At 28.4% G+C, this 19,699-nt stretch overlaps 1 protein-coding gene and 1 pseudogene across 1 annotated transcript; one reads left to right on the forward strand and one right to left on the reverse strand.

Annotated features, from left to right (window-relative positions):
- Positions 1-4,954: 4,954 nt before the first annotated feature.
- Positions 4,955-10,576, forward strand: LOC114375040 (annotated as a pseudogene).
- A 746-nt stretch (positions 10,577-11,322) lies between these two features.
- LOC114373771 (AT-hook motif nuclear-localized protein 11-like) lies at positions 11,323-15,202 on the reverse strand. The gene is made up of 5 exons (XM_028331308.1): positions 14,725-15,202; positions 13,231-13,283; positions 12,984-13,115; positions 12,567-12,731; positions 11,323-11,923 (listed from the first exon to the last, which is right to left on the reverse strand). The coding sequence occupies exons 1-5, from the start codon at positions 15,083-15,085 to the stop codon at positions 11,522-11,524; spliced, it is 1,113 nt and encodes a 370-aa protein (XP_028187109.1). The 5' UTR covers positions 15,086-15,202; the 3' UTR covers positions 11,323-11,521.
- Between the last annotated feature and the right edge of the window lie 4,497 nt (positions 15,203-19,699).

Raw genomic sequence — 19,699 nt, forward strand, 5'->3', positions numbered from 1 at the left:
TTTCTCCTTTATCTTTTTCTTTTTTAAAATTTTAATATTCTACTAGTACTTTAGTCTATGCAATGAACAAGATGAATGAAGTTATAATAAATAAATAATTTTGAATGTATAAATTATATTATAATAAAATGTGTAATAAATAATTTAATATACAGATTATATTTTAAATTTATGATAAAAATTTAAATTGTGACATAAGATAACTTTTAACTATCGGTAATTTTTAAAGTATTAACATTTAATTTTAAAAAATGAAAAAGATAGCTCAAAAGAAATAAGAGGTTGAAAAAAATCTTTAAAATAGTCTAGTCAACGAAAAAATCCTAAAAGAACTACCATTCAAGGTAATTATTCCAATATATATATATATAAAGAGAGAGAGAGATAGACTTATTTCATTTTTAGGAAAGGATTATTTCGTCGAAAATTCAACATAATGTGTTTTTTTTATTTAGTAGTTATTTTTCTATAGAATTTATTTCATTGTTATCTTTTATAAAAAAAATATTTTTTTACTTCTCAAGAATTTGTTTTTGATAAATTTTCAGGGTGATTTTATTGTGTGATATGATTACTATTTGATTGATCTTGTTCATATCAAAGCTTACACTCTGATTTCGTTTTCCTTTTTATTTTGACCATTCCATAATTGTTGTTGCCTTCTTCTCCCTTGTTCACAACAAAAGATTTCATTTTTAGGAAAGTATTATTTCTTTGAAAATCAAAATAATTTTTTTTATTTAGTAGTTTTTTTTTTTAATTTATTTAATTGTTATCTTTTTATAATAAAAAAATATTTTTTTACCTCTCAAGAATTTATTTTTGATAAATTTTAAGGGTGATTTTATTATATGATATGACTATTATTTGATTGATCTTTTTCCTATCAAAGCTTACACTCTGATTTCGTTTTCTTTTTTATTTTGACTATTCCATAATTGTTGTTGCTTTTTCTCCCTTGTTCACAAAAAAAATAGTAACGTATTGAATATGGGTCTCTTTTTCCTTTTTGTCCATGACAGTTTAGGCCTTCCATAAGAAAATAGAATGGGCCCTAGGCCTTTACTTTGCAAAAATAAATGTTAACAGGCTGTAACCAATATTAAAAGCAGTTGCTTCCTGCACCTTTAAATTTGTTTCCGGCACCATTTTAAGTTTCTAAAAAGCTAATTCAATTTTATTTTATTTTTCCAAAAATTCTAGTTCGGTATTTAATTATATTCAGGAAAGGCTAATCTAGAATAAAAAATTTCATTTCCAAATTAGATGTAGGAAATAATTATGGAGATACAGGAAGCAACTGCCCTATATTAAGTGTGATGAACAGTTGCCTCAGAAAACACTATTAATAAAACCCACCATTCTCTGACATAAGGAAGGTCTGTAAAGTTTGCCAAGATGGGCCTTAAGTCCATACCCTTGTCCCAAAATAAAAAAATTAAAACAATCCTAGCTAGTAGCTAGAGAGAACCACTTTCAGAAAAGGGCAAACAGGTTGCTCCACCATGCAAATTGAATGCATTACTGTGAGAAATTACGATGATAATTTCGTTTTACTATTGGGTCATTTTTATGTTGAAAGAAATTAAAAAAATTAGCATATAATTTTTAAAATTAAAAAGTAATGGAAAACTACTATCCTTTCTTTGTCATACTCAAAAGTGACCAAACTTAAATAAATGAAGTTGTGAAGGCCCATTTGGTGACTTAAACTAGGGGCACGCTTTATCTACTTAGTGAAATTGACTTAAACCAATCAAATTATTTAGAATGATTATTTTTTGTGTTTGGATAAAATTTGACTCAACCCATTCAAACTTGTTAAATTTTGGATTAAATTTCATAGTTTTAATATATAGTATCATTGAACTGCTAATTTGTATTATATACAATAAATATTTTTAAATTAAAAAATCATTTATTATTATTTTTTGACTTAGTAAATAATAGTAAAATTGTCTCTTCTTTTCTTAGTTCTCATGATTTTACTTAGTTACTCTCACAAAATTAGAGTTTCAACTCCCATGCCGGTTGTAGAACATTATTTTGCTTTTTAATTTATTTTAAACTATTTTAGATTTAATTTAAATTTCAGCTGCATTACTTATTTGACATTTGTAGAACATTATAATTTTCAAATTATGTTCTAATAGTTTTAGTTGTTGAGTTTTTAGACTTCGTGGGTGTGGTGCTTGAAGTTGTATATTATATTTTAGGTTTAATTACTCATTTAATCTTTATAGTTTTTAAACTTATCTCTTTTAGTTGCTATAGTTAATTAGTGGATTTTTTAATCTTGAAATTTACATTTTAATTCTCAAAAGGTATATGCGTTAAAATTCTTTAACTAATGGAGTTAAAAAAAATGTAACGGTAGGGACCTTTTAAGAATTAAAATATAAACTTCAGAGACTAAAAAATTAATTTATTAAACTTGAGTGACTAAAAAAATCAATTTATCAAACTTGAGAGACTAAAAAATTCACTTATTAACTATAAAGACTAAAAAAGATAAATTTAAAAACTATAAAAAACAAATGAATAATTAAACTTATATTTTAATTTTTAAATCATGTTTAACATAATATGTTAGTCAATATGATGATAATAACAATTATAAATAATATATATAAATAATGTATGTGTTATTTCATTTAAAGAAAAATTATTTTATAAAAAATATTAGATTTTAAAAAATAACATACAATATCAAATGTTTTGATCAGTTGACTCAACTCAACACAACCAAACAGTTTACAAGTGAGTTACTTTTGGTTAAGTCTTAAAATGAGAAATTCAACTCAAATCAATGCCTTCAAATTTAAGTGGATTAGGTTGGATGTTTTGTTAAATCCAATCAAAATTGAGATGTGTACGCCCGTACTTAAAACCCAACAGAGTTGTTTTCCGATTTTACGTTAATATAATTTTAAAAAAAAAGGCATGAGTAAAAAATGAGAAGTTTACTTTAGCTTCTTCTGTTACTCAGGCTCTTCCGAGTTATACTATGCAGACCACCTTGCTGCCTAAAGATACGTGTTTGAAGCTGGAATCTCTGATAAGAAAGTTTGTTTGGCATACTCATTCTGATAGGTCTTGGAGTGTTTGCTTTCAATTCTTTAAAGTGATTAACCACGTCAAAACAGAAGCCACAAATACTTGCTTTTCCCTAATGAAAGTATTGGACGAGGAGAAAGAGTATCGCATCCATATTACATTATTCGTTCCAAACATACCCGAAGACTTGTGGAGGCATGGGTTTTCGAAACCTTCTTCTGTTTAATAAAGCATTGCAGTTTGGGATCAAGTTATGAAGTGTACTTTGTAGAGTATTGGTGATGGGCACTTTGTGTCTTTCTGGAACCAGTCTTGGCTTCCTTCAGGGATTCGTTTGGCTGATCATTGTATTGGAATTATTCCGTGGGAGATTTGAAGAACAAAACAGTGGATATTTTTTGTTGAATCAGGATTTTGGCATTTTGACATCCTTAATGATTTACTCCCAAAAGAGATTTTGTTGGAAATAGCTGGAACCTTGTCTCCTCGTCAATTGTTAGCGCATGATTGTCCCATTTGGGCCCCACTCCTGATGGGGTGTTCACTACAGCTTCAGCTTATCATTCCTTTGAAGGTTCCCTTGACTCTAATATTATCCCTAACTGGAAGATCATTTTGTGATGGGAAGGTCCTGAGAAAATTAGGTTGTTCTATTGGACTGTTGCTAAGGGGGGTTTAAAGACAAACAATAGAAGGCATCACTATAGCTTGGCTTAGGATGATATGTGTATCATGTGCTCTGGTGCGGCTGAAACATATCTTCATTTGCTAAGGGCTTGTTATCATGCTAGACAGGTTTAGTTCTTTGATTTTTCCAACTATATTGATTCTAATTTCTTTTATGGGGATATCAATCAATGGTTGTTTATTAATCTTAAACCTTTTAGAATTTGCACAAACTTTGCTCAGCAGACACACATTAAGTTTGGGGTGATTTTGTGGCATATTTGGAAGAGGAGAAACTCCAATGTCTTTGAGGATGCTTTGCTGCTTGTGCACAAAGTTTTGTTACTTATTAATTCCATGGTGCATGACATCTTTTTCAGCAAGAGTCGTTTTATTTATCACAGGTGTAAGGCTTACTCATGGATTAATGTTGGTTGGAAACCACCTGATATTGGTTGGTTTAAATTTAACGTTATGGTTCGGTAATTAATCATCCCTATTCTGCTTCTTGTGGAGATATTTTCAGAGATGACCAAGGTGTTTGTACAGTTTTGATGGCTGAATTGTGGGGTATTTTCTCGGCTATTCAGTTGGCTTGGGAGAAAGGTTTTAGATAGATTATTGTTGAGTCGAATTCTCCAACTGTTAAGTTTATATGCAGGCCTCTTAATATTAGTCACCATTATGCTTCCATGGTTAATCAAACTCATGCTGGGTTGGCTAAAGACTGAGAGGTGAAGATAGTTCATATTCTTCGGAAAAGTAATGTGGTAGTTGATAGTGTTAGGGAAAAAATCCAAATTCCATATTAAAGATTAATAATAATAAAAAAATTATCTATTATCGTTCTTCACACATCAAGTACAGAAAGTGTTGGACGTGAGGAGATATGTTGGAAAAAATCTAGGTCACACATTGACTACGAATAAAATCAAATTAGAATATAAAAATAAAAAATAATCCTTATCTCTTAAGTTATCTTTTGAGATTGAATTAGATATCAATTCAAGGACGTCTGAGTCAATGTGTATAAAACATTTGCCTTGCCTGTATATTCCTCCTAATTATGCTAATATGAAATTTGGACAGTACTGAGGCCATTTTGGATTCTCTGTTCTTAATGAAGCTTGGGTCATATCCCTATCCCTATATCCAAGTTTGGCGTTGCATAGCGCAAAAGGCGTCTATAAAAGCAACATCACTGAGGTATGTTGTCAAATTGACACTATTTTTCTCTAAAAGGACTACGAGGTTATTTTAGATATATACTGTTATTCTGCCTTCAATCACGTACTCTATTCATTTGTTAAGGCCTTAGAAGACAGAGGATGGGTACCCTGCTTCCAGATGAAAAATCAGAGAATCCAAGTGCTTGAGAACAACTTCACCACCAAAAAGATGTGGATGCTGGCGCTCTCTTTGTCCTCAAATCCGAAGGTATTCATCATTTATGCCCTTCTTAAAGTCTCTTTGTTCTTCTGTTTAGTCTTTTATGAAACATTATTTAGAGCCATAGCCCATAGGATTCTTGTCCTTGTTTCTTTCTTTTTCTCCCACCTTTCCTTCTTCAGAATATGTTGCACAAAAAGTGTTGGTCCTTCCATAACCTTTGTGATTTCATAAACAAAACTATAAAAAGAAAATGGCAAGTTTTCTTCCCCTAAACCAACACCAAACACCTCTAGTCTACCAGTACCACCACCATAATTATAGAAAGGAATATGATGAGCATCATATTTTATCAAGGAAAATGATTGGTGACATCCAAAATGTTATTCAATACCTAGTACGAGAGTTAAAAAAAAATAAGAGAAAAATATAAGTACAATTGAATCATAGTCTCTTACCATAAAAATAGCTGCATGCAAAAAATTGTTAGTTACATGCTTAATTAAAGATAAATAAATCTCTTAATTCAAAGAAATTATAATAAAATTTATGATATGATAAAAAAAGTAAAAAAAAATGAAAAATATTAATGAAATCTTTAAATATAATAAAATATTCATTTTTTATAACAATAAAATATTCTTGTATTATTATTCTTTTATTGATATTATATGATATGATTAATAAATAATTTTATTTATTAAAACTTTAATTTTGAATTTGATATTCAAGTTTGCGTAAAAAAATACATATATTGGATTGATTTTTTAAATTTAAATAAATTTTAACATCACAAAAAATTAGTCATTTAACTTTTTTGGTAGATGAATATACTGAAAATTGAAAGAAGAAGAAAATTATAAGTGGGAGTTTAATCATTACTAACTGGCTTTCAGCGATTTCATGATTTCATCATATAAAAATCATTTCCTTGTTGATTGTTCTCCCAGCCGACTTTGATGAAGGAAAAATTTGATGCAATCGTGTCTTCCTTGACTGTCTTGTTTTAATAATTGGAGCACATGGATGTACAACAAGCAATTAAGACAAGAAAATATTCTACACACAATGGAATTTTATATGATATTAATACGTGCGATTTTGTAGGTTCTTGGATGCATTGTGGGTACCTCTTTGACAACTTCAATTGTGGCACCACCTCTTCTAAGCCTTCCTTATGCATTCACCTTCTTAAGCTTAGTTATTGGAGCTTTTGTCACTTTCTATTCATACAATCTAATATCTAGGGTTCTTGAACACCACGCTCAGATGGGTAAGCGTCAGCTACGGTTTAGAGACATGGCTCGCGATATTTTAGGTACCTCACACTATCTATCCTCTTCTTGTGTTCATTTTGTTTGCTATTGTAGCAGGTCTATGACATGATATGATATATATAATATAAGCCTACGAGTGATATTATATATATCCTTTTGCATCAATATCAACCGATAATATATTATTTCTTTACACGTGAAATGACTATTCTGCACATGAAGAATTGAGTAATAAAGTCTATGATCATTGTGATTGGGGTCTTGCTAGGTGTATTGAGTGTTTTTTATTAATATCCAAAATGTCTTTGACTCATTGTTCTATTTTAAGTTGTTATTTTTTTTTTTTAAATAGTGATCTATAAGTAGATTTTTCACATACGAATTAACTTGATCTGTATGACGGATGAAGTTAATCCGTAAGTATAAAATTTATCTGTATAAAACATATGGATCCGTAAGTATGAAATCATACCGATGAAAACACAAAATTAAAAAAAATGTGAAATTGTGCATGTGATCAATTTTTTTATTTTAGAAATCACAATTTTTTTAAGGGAAAAAGCATAAGTGTTATTATTGTGCATAATAATAATATATAACTAATGACACAAAAGATAGTAATTTGTATTCTTTAATATAATTTAAGGTTTAAATTTTAATTTTATATAAAAAATAAATCATATTAAAAGAAAAATATTTATCTTATGTACATTTTTATCTTGACAAAATATTTTGATAATAATTACTTTATTGGTTAACAACAGCATATATATATATATATAAAATAAAATTATAATTTATTTTGACTTGAATTTATTTTTGATATCTATAGTTTAGTGAATAGGCAACTTTTGTCCTTAGAAAATTTTAATTACACATTTAATCCTCAATATTTTTAAAATTAAACAAGTTTAGTTTATCATTAGTTTGTCATCTAAAATTAGAGAAAAAAATGTTGATATATATGGTCATGATTGATAACATGTGGGACTAACTTATCAACTTAAGAAATTATTAGTGCAAAAATAAAATAAAAAATGAAATTTTCTTTAATACATTTTAAAAATTGAAAAATAATTATTTGAAAAAATATATATTTTTAAAATGTATTAAAGCATTTTTATTTTTAATATTATTAACTTTCTGTGCAGATAAGTTAGGCACACATGTTATTAATCAGAACTATATGAACAGAACTATATCAACAGTTTTTGTTTAATTTTGAATAACAAACTAACGAATAACTAAAATTGTTCAATTTTTAAAATATATTAAGGATGAAATGACTAATTAAATTTGTATAATTTGTATAAGGACTAAAGTTACGTATTCATGAAACTATAGTAGCTATAAAAGTATAATTAAGCATAATAGTTTTTAAAATTAAAAAAACTAATAAAAATTTGATTTTTTTATTCTTCTTTATTTCTTTCGATTCAAACAAACTAGAAATTCATATATATTTTTTTTCATTTTTTCTTCTCTCTCCTTCGTCTAACTTCTCACCATCAATGTAAATCCTTGACAGGTCAAGGATGGGGTCATTATTTTGTCGGCCCAATTCAATTCGCAGTCTGTTATGGGGCTGTAGTAGCTTGTAATCTCTTGGGAGGACTATGCATGAAGGTTATCTTGAACTATTCATCTGACTTACTTAGATATCTCCATTAAAATGAAAAGTATATTTTAGAATACAAACTATGTGCATGTATTTCAAACCAATGGTTCTTTAATCAAAGATTACTCCATATTTTATACTTTAAAGGTCACTTGTGAATATAGAAAAATCAAATTGATGACCTCCACCTTGTCCTTACCCTTTTATGCTTTTTCCTATAATGGAATTAACTCCAGGCAATTTACTTGCTGTCAAATCCAAACGGAACCATGAAGCTTTACGAGTTTGTAATCATATTTGGATGCTTCATGCTGATTTTGGCTCAAATCCCATCTTTCCACTCATTGAGGCACATTAATCTAGTTTCCTTGGTTCTCTGCTTAGCCTATAGTGCCGGTGCTACTATTGGTTCCATATACATTGGTAAATTAAATTCTCAATCTCCTTTTCAATTCTTTTGGTAATTTAGTAATTTGCACTTTATGCTTGACAACTGAGTTGATTTTATTATTTGGTTTGCATTTCACCAATATACAGGAGAGTCATCAAAAGGACCAGAAAAGGATATTCTTTGAAAGGTGATTCAGTGAATCGCTTATTTGGAATCTTCAATGTAATAGCTATCATTGCCACAACTTATGGAAATGGAATCATTCCAGCAATTCAGGTCTGAAACAATTTTATCTCCCTATGATTAAGACCACATATTTGGTCCATCAAATTAATCGTTGTAATAAAAAAAAACTCATTTTCTTCGATTGAAAACATTAGCACCACCCATAAAAGGGAAGATGCTCAAAGGACTGTGTTTGTTATCTTGTACTAATAGTCACTTTCTTTAGCGTATCTGTATCCGGTTATTGGGCATTTGGTAATGAATCTGAAGGCCTCATCTTAAGCAACTTCGTGGACAATGGGAAGCCTCTGGTGCCCAAGTGGTTTATTTACATGACCAACATTTTGATTATAACACAATTATCTGCGGTTGGTGTGGTAAGTGACTCACTAACACAGTAACACTACATCCCATCATCAGTATCACCACCTAAATTGAGAGTTAGTATATGTTTGATTCAATTTATTTTATAGAAACCATTGTTCGGTTTTGTTAACTTATGAGAGAGTTTTTGAATTTTTTTAAAAATTAATAATCTTTTCAAACTTACAGGAGTTACCCTTTCATGTTTAACTTATGTTAACTTTTAACATGATAATTGTAAGTTTTCAAACTTTGGTTAACTTACATCATATTTAGACATGACAAGAAAATTCGTATCTGTGGGTACCCGTCCAAAACTGTCTCGACTTTGACAGTTAATATCCGAGTTGGTCGGATATGGGTTTGGGTTCGGATTTTTCCCGATAACCAAAAGTCGGATACAAGGTACAGGTATGAGATCACTACATCCGTCCCAACCCCAAACCCGGACCCGTCCCGCCATTTAAATTTTTTAGAATTTTGACATAATTTAATCAAAAGTCCTAGAATTTTTATTACTAGTTAATTTTATTTTAAAATTTTTACAGAATTTAATATTTTTTTCTTAACGATTTTTTAAGACATATGCGCTATAATAAATTTATTGATATATAAGTAGTTAAAAATAAATGTTTAACAATCAATTTATTTTTTTCTAAAATCAAATTTTTAATATTTTTTTTACAAAAAAATTATTTTTCTAATTTAAATCGGGTACGGGATGGGGTCGGGATACCCGATATCCAACGGGTACAGGATGGGATAATAAATTTTAACCCGCGCTCCACCCCATTATGATATCTAATGATAATTTCATGTTTAAATTTTCAATCTACCTTTCTTTTAATAAAACATTAAATACGTCCTACCTATTTAATGTTTATCAAGCGGAAAGAAAGAAATATAAATTTAGAACTTCTTTTTTTAGTGCATATGATTGCAAATAAATATCTCGATCGGTCACCTTAATTTTTAAATTCCTCCTAAGAAATCTATTGGCATTCATAGGTAAGTTATTCCATAAGTACCAATTAGGATTCAAATCTCTCACCACATGCTTAAGAAGTTTAAGTCCTAACCACTTGAACCAACCATAGTTAGGTTAAATTTAGAGTCATATGCATGAGAACCATTGAATTGCATACATTATCTAACCTTAACATCTTTCATCTTAAGGAAAATAACCCTTGAATTTTAATGCAGGTTTATTTGCAACCAACAAATGAAGTGCTGGAGCAAACATTTGGAGACCCCAAAAGCCCTGAGTTCTCTAAACCCAATGTAATCCCTAGAGTGATTTCTCGATCATTAGCTACTACTATTTCAACCACTATAGCAGCCATGCTTCCATTTTTTGGAGACATAAACTCTCTTATAGGAGCATTTGGCTTTATCCCACTTGACTTCATCTTGCCTATGGTTTTCTACAATTTGACATTTAAGCCATCTAAGAGAAGCCCTATTTTCTGGTTGAATGTGACAATTGTTGTGGCTTTCTCCGCATTGGGAGCTATAGCAGCAGTTAGGCAGATAGTTCTTGATGCTAAAAATTACCAATTATTTGCTAATATATGAAGTTTTGTTGTTCAATATCATGGTTCATATCATATTTTCTTCACGTTAATGTTCTCTATTAGTTTAAGACCAATCATTGAGCTATTTGACTTAATATAATTAAATGAAGACTGTTACAGAACGACATTATGAACTAAAGAGACACAATAACTGAGACTGAGTAACTATTATAAGATGAAGCATTGTGGACACTGATTTCAACTACACATATATTCATACATCGCAATTACTTGAAGGAATTTGAAGTTTTAAACTAAACATTGCTAATCAAGGAAATTGAATGTCTCGTGTGTTCTAAAAGAGGGCATATGACCTCTCAATTCCTAAGGTGGAACTCTGATTTTTTTTTGTTACAATACTTTTTTATGTATAAATTGTAAATTGCATATATCTCCTATATTCAATGAATAATGAGGGTATCAGAACAAGATCATGTATGAACTGGAGTTATAAGATTGGTTTAATGGTGAAGAGAATAAGAAAAATCGTGAGTTTGGATGTGATCTTCTGCCCTTGATTCAGTCACAATGATCCACAGTCTCCATAGGATTGAGCTTAAAAAGTGACAAAAAATCACACTTTAACCAAAGTACAACTAGACCCCACACTGGGTTTAGAAGGCAATGGTGGTCTGTCACAACACCTTAACCAAGACTTTTTTTTATATCCATAAGAATTAAACACGATACCAAAGAATTTACCTTAGCAAGACTTCAAGAAAGAAAAATTATTCTCATCCATTTAAGAAATAAAGCATGAAATGAAATCACCAAATGAAGCATCACATTTTTACAAAGATAACTAACGAGTTCTCAGCCACTTAACCAAAACCTACATGATGAACAACTTTTCATAAAGTCAGACACTATAAAAAAATTTAACCACTGGCATGAACAAAAGGAAACATAAAACTTAATCTCCACAATGAAAACTTGAAGAAAGAGGCTATTGTTGATAACTTCATAAGACAATGACACTTGCATTCACATCTGCATGAGTCATTTGGTCAGAATAGTCTGATGCGGGCTGCGGGGCCTGGCTGTCCAAATCAGCAACACCATTAACAGAGGCAGAGTGCACAATTTGATTTTGAAGAAAAACATTATCAACCACTCCATTGGATGTTGCAGTAAAGACATTATCCGCTACACCATTAGTTGTTGCTGTTGTTGGCTCAAGTGTTGTTGTTGGTGGTGGTGAAGGACAACTCTTGTCACCACCTTCCGTCAACTTTAGAAGTTTCAGTTGGTCCCTTTCTGAATCTGAATTGCACAGCATTAGGGGTGCATTAGAAGATTCAGACAACTGTTTTCTCTTGATTTGTTGGCTGCTGATGTTTTGCTTGAAAGAGGCCATAACAAGCTGATACACACGAGAGATAGAAAAGGTTTGAAAATGGTCTTTATCCAACAGTGATCAATATATTAAATAAACATAGCACATCTAACAAAATTTAAAGGCAACTTACATATAGTTTTCTAAGTGTTAATGTCATTCTCCGATTAGAATTAAAGTTACACCTTCATAATTCACATATAGTTTGCATTAAGTATGTACAACTCTAGTTCTAATTGAAGAACAATACTAAAAGTACCTAAAGAACTGTATTTAAGTTTTGTGCAAAATTTAACTTCCTAGTCAACAATAAACACAATGAATTAATTGTCAATAAGTTTGAACAACACTAGTTTACATAATGCTTGTCCCATTAAAGGCTACAAATGATCATAAGGTACAACTTATCCCAAAAAGTACAAACTACAAAAGTTTTACATAAGTTCATTTAGCTTTTAAAAGATTTCTTGCCATCCAAAAAGTAAAGACATCTTTCATATGCCCTATATGTTCCAGAATATATATAATATAACTATACTTATAACTCCAGACTAACTGATATGAATCACCTTTCAAATTTACTTTAAATTTCATCATGTTTCAATTTTAAATAGCATAGCTTCCGTGAAATAAAACGATAAATCTCTACTGCATTTTACAAAATTCTTACTTGAATAGGGCATGCTGCTACCAATGCGCTCTCAAGAATACCTCCAAAAACCCTCCCATCAGTTCTAGCCAATGAAATACTCAACGAGCCAGTTTTACTAACTGGACCAGTAGGGCTATTAGCGTAGGTAAATGCTCCAGATAAAGACAATATCTCAAACGTACCCTGTATGTAGCACAATTAATTTGAAAAAAAAAATCAGAAAACAAAACACAAGCACACACAAAAGAAGTGAGAGAACTTATATAAACATTAACATGCAAAATTTCAGTATATAATTGTTAGCAGCCTCACTCTTATCAAATTTCCTTAACCCAAAATCATGTAACTCTTGTAACACAATGCATAACTTTGATGTCAAGTGAAGCACAAAGTAAAGAAATGAAGATTCACATGAATATACTATTTATTACGTACCTCGAGTCTCGTAATAACATGAGAAGCACCATTTTGGCGAATGGCCACATCTGAAACAGCACCAGTGGCAGAAAGTATGCAAATTGCTTGAGGGTCTTTGTCAAAAAATGACATTATCGTGCTGACCAAATCCTGAAGAAAATGACCAAAAACATATAATTTTATGTTGATAGCAAATTTATAGAATAGTTGTTAAACTAAGAAAAATCTGAAATTTGAACAATTCTTTTTACGAGTCTTGCATTACCTCTCCAGTTTTCACAGTCAGCACGTGAGGTATGATGCTTCCCCCAGCTGTTTCTGCCACAAACCCACCCGTAACAAATAAAGTTTCAAGTATGAGAAACAGATCAAAATATTTTTATGCATGGAATGTTTAAAAAATAGAAAATGAGATTAAAACATAGCGCATTTGTCGTTCCTTTAAAAAATACTCATGCCAAAACAAGGAAATAGAATAAGACGTTTCATTTCGATTTATCCACGTCTAGACGTTATCTTCAAAATTGATGACTATTTTCAAATTGTTAGTGTCTGGTCTAAACAATAAAAAAAAAATGAATATTACTTTTGAAGTTGAAGTTAATACACCTGATAACTTAAAAAAAATTATCATGTTCTAGTTATACATGTAGTATTTAAGAGTCCTACAATTTTTGTCTAATAGACTAATAGTCCATTTGTATTGCACCACCAGTCTACCACCAAACCTTTAATAATTAAGCGTGTTTGTTTTTCTGTTCAACAAGCTTCAAACTTATGTCCAAGGATTACTTCTCACAAAACGTTGCATTGGAATGCATGCCGATGGTTTGAAACGATAAAACAAGCACACTCAAGCATAATTTTTTAACATAAAATTATGTTGGTTTTAAAACTAAGAGGGGGGACACAGAGAGAGTTCTCCCTTCCCTCAAATAATTTAAAGTTAAAAAAATCATTGGCAAAACTTTAAAGTTTATAATAACAATTTAAAAAATAAAAAATAAAAGAATTGTTTACTTCTTTTTTGAATTAATTAATAAGATAAATAATAATAATAAATAAATATTTATAAAATACATTTATTTATTTTTGTAATACGTATTGATGAAAGAAAAATCTTGTAAAGAGCAAATATTTAATTTCATTATACATATGCCTTGTTTGTGTATTTACTTTTTCTTCATGGAAACTTTTTTTAACTTTTTGGTGGAAAAAATCTGAAAAAGTATGTTTTTATCTTCTAAAGGTCCCTTTCAATTCAGAATAAATGAGGCCTTGTGTAAAAAAAATTAAAAATTATGCCGCGGCGTGTATTTTTCAAGAGAAACAATTTTGTTCAAATTACATTAGATCATTACACATATAGCAAGATCTTCTGTTGTTCAAATCAGATGATTGCTATGTGCAATAAAATTCTCCCTTGTTCAAGTTGGTTCAGATTATTACCTGCGGCAAAATTTTCATTCCAAGCACTCATGACATAAATTTAAACTCATATTTTTTGTTACAAATTTAAACTCATACATACCAATTTCTTTTAATTTTTTCATAAAAAAAAGAACCATAAATTTTCTCATTCTATAAAAAACATAATTCTTCGCGAAAAAAAAAATATTACTTCACAAAAACAAACTTTTTCTTTCTTCTTCAAAGGCATGCATCTTCTGAGTTTTACAAAATCAATGGTTGGGTAACGACTCATAACAAAACAAAAATAAAAAAACGCAAAATACGAACAAAACACGAGAAAACTCACCAATGGAAGCTAGAATCTGCAGTTTCCTAGAACCACGGGGACGTCCCCTGCCTCTCTTGGCAGCCTGATCGGAAAATCCCGGCGGCCCCGTCGCCGGCGACACCGCGTTTTCGACAATGTCGTTCTTCCGAGGCCTCCCCCTCCCTCTCTTCACCGCCTGTCCCGAACCTACAGTCTCGGATTTCGCTACGGCCACAACATGCGCCGAACCAGAACCAATTCCAACGTTAACTGCGCCGCCAACAACGTTGTTGTTGGTGTCGGCGACGTTGACGTGCGCCATTGGAGTGTGTGGCTCATTCGGTGTGGGGCCCAGGATCAAAAACTGATCAGTGTCCGTCGTATGGTTCTGTTGCTCCATGAAAATAGGGTTATAGACACCTTTGGGATTGTCAACTTTTCGCAGCAAAAGTAACAAATTTTCTTGTGGGTGACAAAAAAAAAAGTGATGGAGGTGTTAGAATGTGAAAATGTAAAGAAGAAGATGACAACAGACACTCGTGCAAACTATTTTCTTGACTTAAGACATTTGGATTTTTTTTATTTCTTTTCCAGAAAAAAATAAATAACTGTTCTGTGTTTTTTAATGTGAATTTATAAACAAAGGAAATGGGGATTTGTTTGTATGAACACTGGGAATTTTGAGTCTTGAGATAAAAAAGGACAAAATAAGCTTAATACGGGCTATTATTATTTCGTATTGCAATTGATTTTCTATTGTTTTTAATAAATATACAGGGCGAAAGAAGGAATCTCGCGGATTATGAAAATAAAAATATTTGAATATTAAATGGTTTATTTATTGGCAATTAAAATTTTAATTGTTGGGAATTTAAAAAATTAATGTTTTATAATATTTAATCAGATTTTTCCCAAATATTATTTTCCGTGTAAAATATTGATTAGTTTTTAATATGGCATTTATTTTTATTCTTGAAAAATATTTCTCTGAGTCTTAAATCATAAATTAAAAATTATAGCAAAATGCGTCAAAATCTTAATTAGAAGTATAAAGCTTAAATTGTCACAAAAAAACAAAAAAAAAAAGTTTAAAGTTTAAACGGTATGTAACTATTTATTACAATTTACAAGACACCACTCAAAAAGTAGTTTTAAAATTGAAAAATAATAATACCTTTCTCTCTTTCTTTCATATAAAAACTTCTTAAATAGGTTTTATATTTTATAATGAAAATCATTTTATTCTTTTTTGAGAAAACTCATTTAAACTTTTAAATTAATTTTTATATCAAATTTTAAATAACTTAGTATAAAAAGAAAATAAGATTGTTATTTTTATTGTGAAATGATTTTATTCTTTTTTGAGAAATATATTTTAATTTTTAAACAAATCAGAATCGAAAGAGAAAACAAATTAAATTACAAAAAAGTTATAATCACAGGTCTTAATACTATATTCGAAAAAGAAAAAGAAAATGAGACTGAAAAAGATTGCAAGTAAAGAAGTTCCATGTTACAAGTTGAAACCTAAATCAGAATACTTTATTAAAGGATTGGTAAAGCAAGACGTATCATTATTATAAATCTTTTAATATTATTTTCTATTTTTATCGATAAAAAAATATTTTACTAGTTGTAAATGACAAAGAGGTCATACCATATTACTTCTAAAACTAATATAATAAATTATTTTAAAAAATTATTATTTAATTAAAAACGTATGTTGGTTACCACTTTTACATTGAAAATAGACGGTAAAAGATTTTTACAATATCCAATAAGATACTATATAAATTTAACGGAGATTATGATAAAAACAATTAATTTATTTTTTATGTATATGATAAACACGATTGATTTATTGTGCTAAAAAATTAATATTTATATTTTCATTTATAGTAATTAATACAACTATTTAAGTTTATAATAGAGTTTCTTTTTATACTAAAAATATAATTTTTTTAGGTCTATATATATATATATATATATATATATATATATATATATATATATATCATATTTAATATATTTGTAATTTTTTTTTATTTTAAATATGTCTTTGTGTTCATACATTTCTACATTTCTGTATAAGTATGGGAATGAGTATGTGAATGCCTGTAAGTGTATTCATAAATGTACCATTAAGTTTGGATTATTATCTATCATGTATAAAAATTGATTTATCTTACTCTTTTAGATTAATTATAATTTATATTTAATATCTTAAAAATAAATAACTGAATATTCAAATTGTGGTATTAATTACTTTAATAACCAACTTAAATATATTAATTACATTAATTAATCTTTTAATGCATCAATTGGCTTAAATCAATGAATGTAGGTTTAAGTAAATAAAGCATACCAACCTTTTTCTTTTTTAAAGCAAATGAGGTTGCCTTAATACTATTTTTTATAAAAAAATATTAAATGAGAAGATATATTGTTATGGGTTAGTTATAACATTCCTCTAGATTCTTACAAATATAAGATGATATCTTAAAATAAACATTTCAAATAAATTAATTATTTTTTTATGTTTTAATTGAAATTTATTTTTGTTTTAACGGAAAAGATAAATTAATTACACAAAAATATAATTTTACAATTATTTGTCAGGTGTAAAGAATTACAGTGAGCAACCCTATTTTATATAATATATAGATATATAACACCTTTAAATCAATTTCATTGCTTAAATTACACATAACATTCAATCTCTCACAATGAAATGGCATTGGTCAAAAGATGCTGTAAAGTGTTTTTTTTAGCATGAATATTTAAGGTACATGTTAAAATAATAACTTTTGAAATTATTAAAAATATTAATATTTAATATGATTAAAAGTTAAAAACATTTAATAATTTATTTTTAAATAATTAAGATGCATATCTAATTCAAATAATTATAAAGAATAAGTTATTTTAATGACTAATTTTATTAGAGAAATATTGGTACTATTTCTTAAACATTTTACAACGTATTTTAAGAAAATATTAAATTTAGTGTAAATTTTTTTATACTGTAAAATAATTAGCAATTATTATAATATAAATTTAAAATAATTATTAAAATTATATATATATATATATATATATATATTAATTTAATGCTAGCGAGAAAAAAAAATAGGTTGGACTGCAAAACTATAAAAAAAAAAGTAAAATAATCATTTTGAAACATATTACAAAAAGTGAAGAGGTTTTGTCACTTCATCATGAAAATTCTCAATATACGTGACAACTTTTTTTTAATCCATAATGAATCAAATTAAATATTAAAGAATTTATAATAATTATATATATCGGTTAATCAATTAAATTAAACTTTAAGATTACGTGATGACCTCAAGTGTTGTATGATTTTTTTTTACTTTTTTTATAAAATAAATAAAATATGTGTCACATGACCAGCACAATTTAAAAAAATTGTCATATGAATGCCGCCTATCCATGTGGCAACCTTTAAAATTTTAAAAATGAATGAATAACACTAAATTGTTAAATAATGAAATTATACGAAATTCAAAAAAAGCATTAAATAAATAAATAGTAAAAAGTAAATAAATTGAATACTAATTAAATAAAAAAAACAAATGAACCTAAATAAAAAATTCAAAATTACAATGATAAACTAAATTAAATAAATAAATGTAATAAAACATTAATTGAAAATATGACGTAGAAATTAATTATAATCATTAAATAAAATACTAATTAAATCAAATAATAAACTTTAATAAAATATTAATTAAAATCAATAAATAAACTAAATAAAATAATAATTAAATTTTATGAATAACTTAAATAAAATATTAATTAAAATCAGGATAAAAAACTTAAATAAAAAATTAAATTTAAAATAAATAAAGTCAATCTTGAAAGGACAAACTTATGCATGATAAGCACTTAGATAAATAAAAGAAAAAAAAATCTTCCAAAGACATATATCGCATTCATTGATTATTGTTTACAACATCTTCCAATGTCACGTTAACTTCTTTGACATGAGGCACAGTATCCTTTATCAACTCACAAAAAAAAAAAAACAAAGAACCGATTTAATTTTAAGCATAACTTGATTTTCCTGAGAGTGTAACTGAGGTAGTGCTTAAAAAAACTACTTGACCAGTTTGTGGTGCTTGTGCTCGTTTTGAAAGGATAGGAAATATGGTTTGATGTAAATTATTGTGGCTAAACTTATTCATGCAAGTTGAAGGAATAATGATACCGCTAATAACATGACTTTAGCATGTCTAAAGAGAAATATGTTTAATTAATAGATGCACATCATTGGGTAGGGATTAAATGCATTTGAGGTGATATAATGCTCTCATATTGAATTTGATTGTTTGTGATGGGATGAAGGACATAGATTGTTCTATTGATAGAACAAATGTTTATTGCAAGTACGTGAGGCTATTTTTAGCTAGTTTGGCACAAAGTTTGCCCAAGAGGCCAACTTAAATTTAAAATAATTGCTTGGATTAGATGTGTCAACCAGATGAAATTATACATATTTAATGTTCGAAGCAAAATATATGAAACGGCAATTAGTAGTCTTGATTGATTATTATGATAATAACTTTGTGTACAAGCTCTTAAGCGTGGAAAGTGAATCCCTAAATGGTGTGTTTGATTTGTATTTTCATTTTCTATTTTTATTTTTTGAAAATTGTCTTCATTTTTTAAAGATTAGAATTCTGAAAATATGTTTGGTTTGACTTCTTATTTTTTATTTTCAGAAAATAAAAATACTGAAAATTTATGATATTAATTTCTTGTATTTTTTTGTATTTTTAGATTTGCTTAAAATTACATTTCTTGCCATCGCATTTTTATTTTACCCAAAATGAGGTTTCTATTTTTAACTGAAAACGAAATTTTATTATTTTCATTTTCTAGCTGTTTCCTGTTTTCATTTTTTGTGAACTTTGAAATATCAAAGGAGAGAAATTATGAAATGGAATATATTCATTGTCAAAAGAACAACTTACAATGCATAAGAGTAATT

This window comes from Glycine soja, chromosome 11, assembly GCF_004193775.1.
Source record: "Glycine soja cultivar W05 chromosome 11, ASM419377v2, whole genome shotgun sequence".
Lineage (NCBI taxonomy): Eukaryota > Viridiplantae > Streptophyta > Magnoliopsida > Fabales > Fabaceae > Glycine > Glycine soja.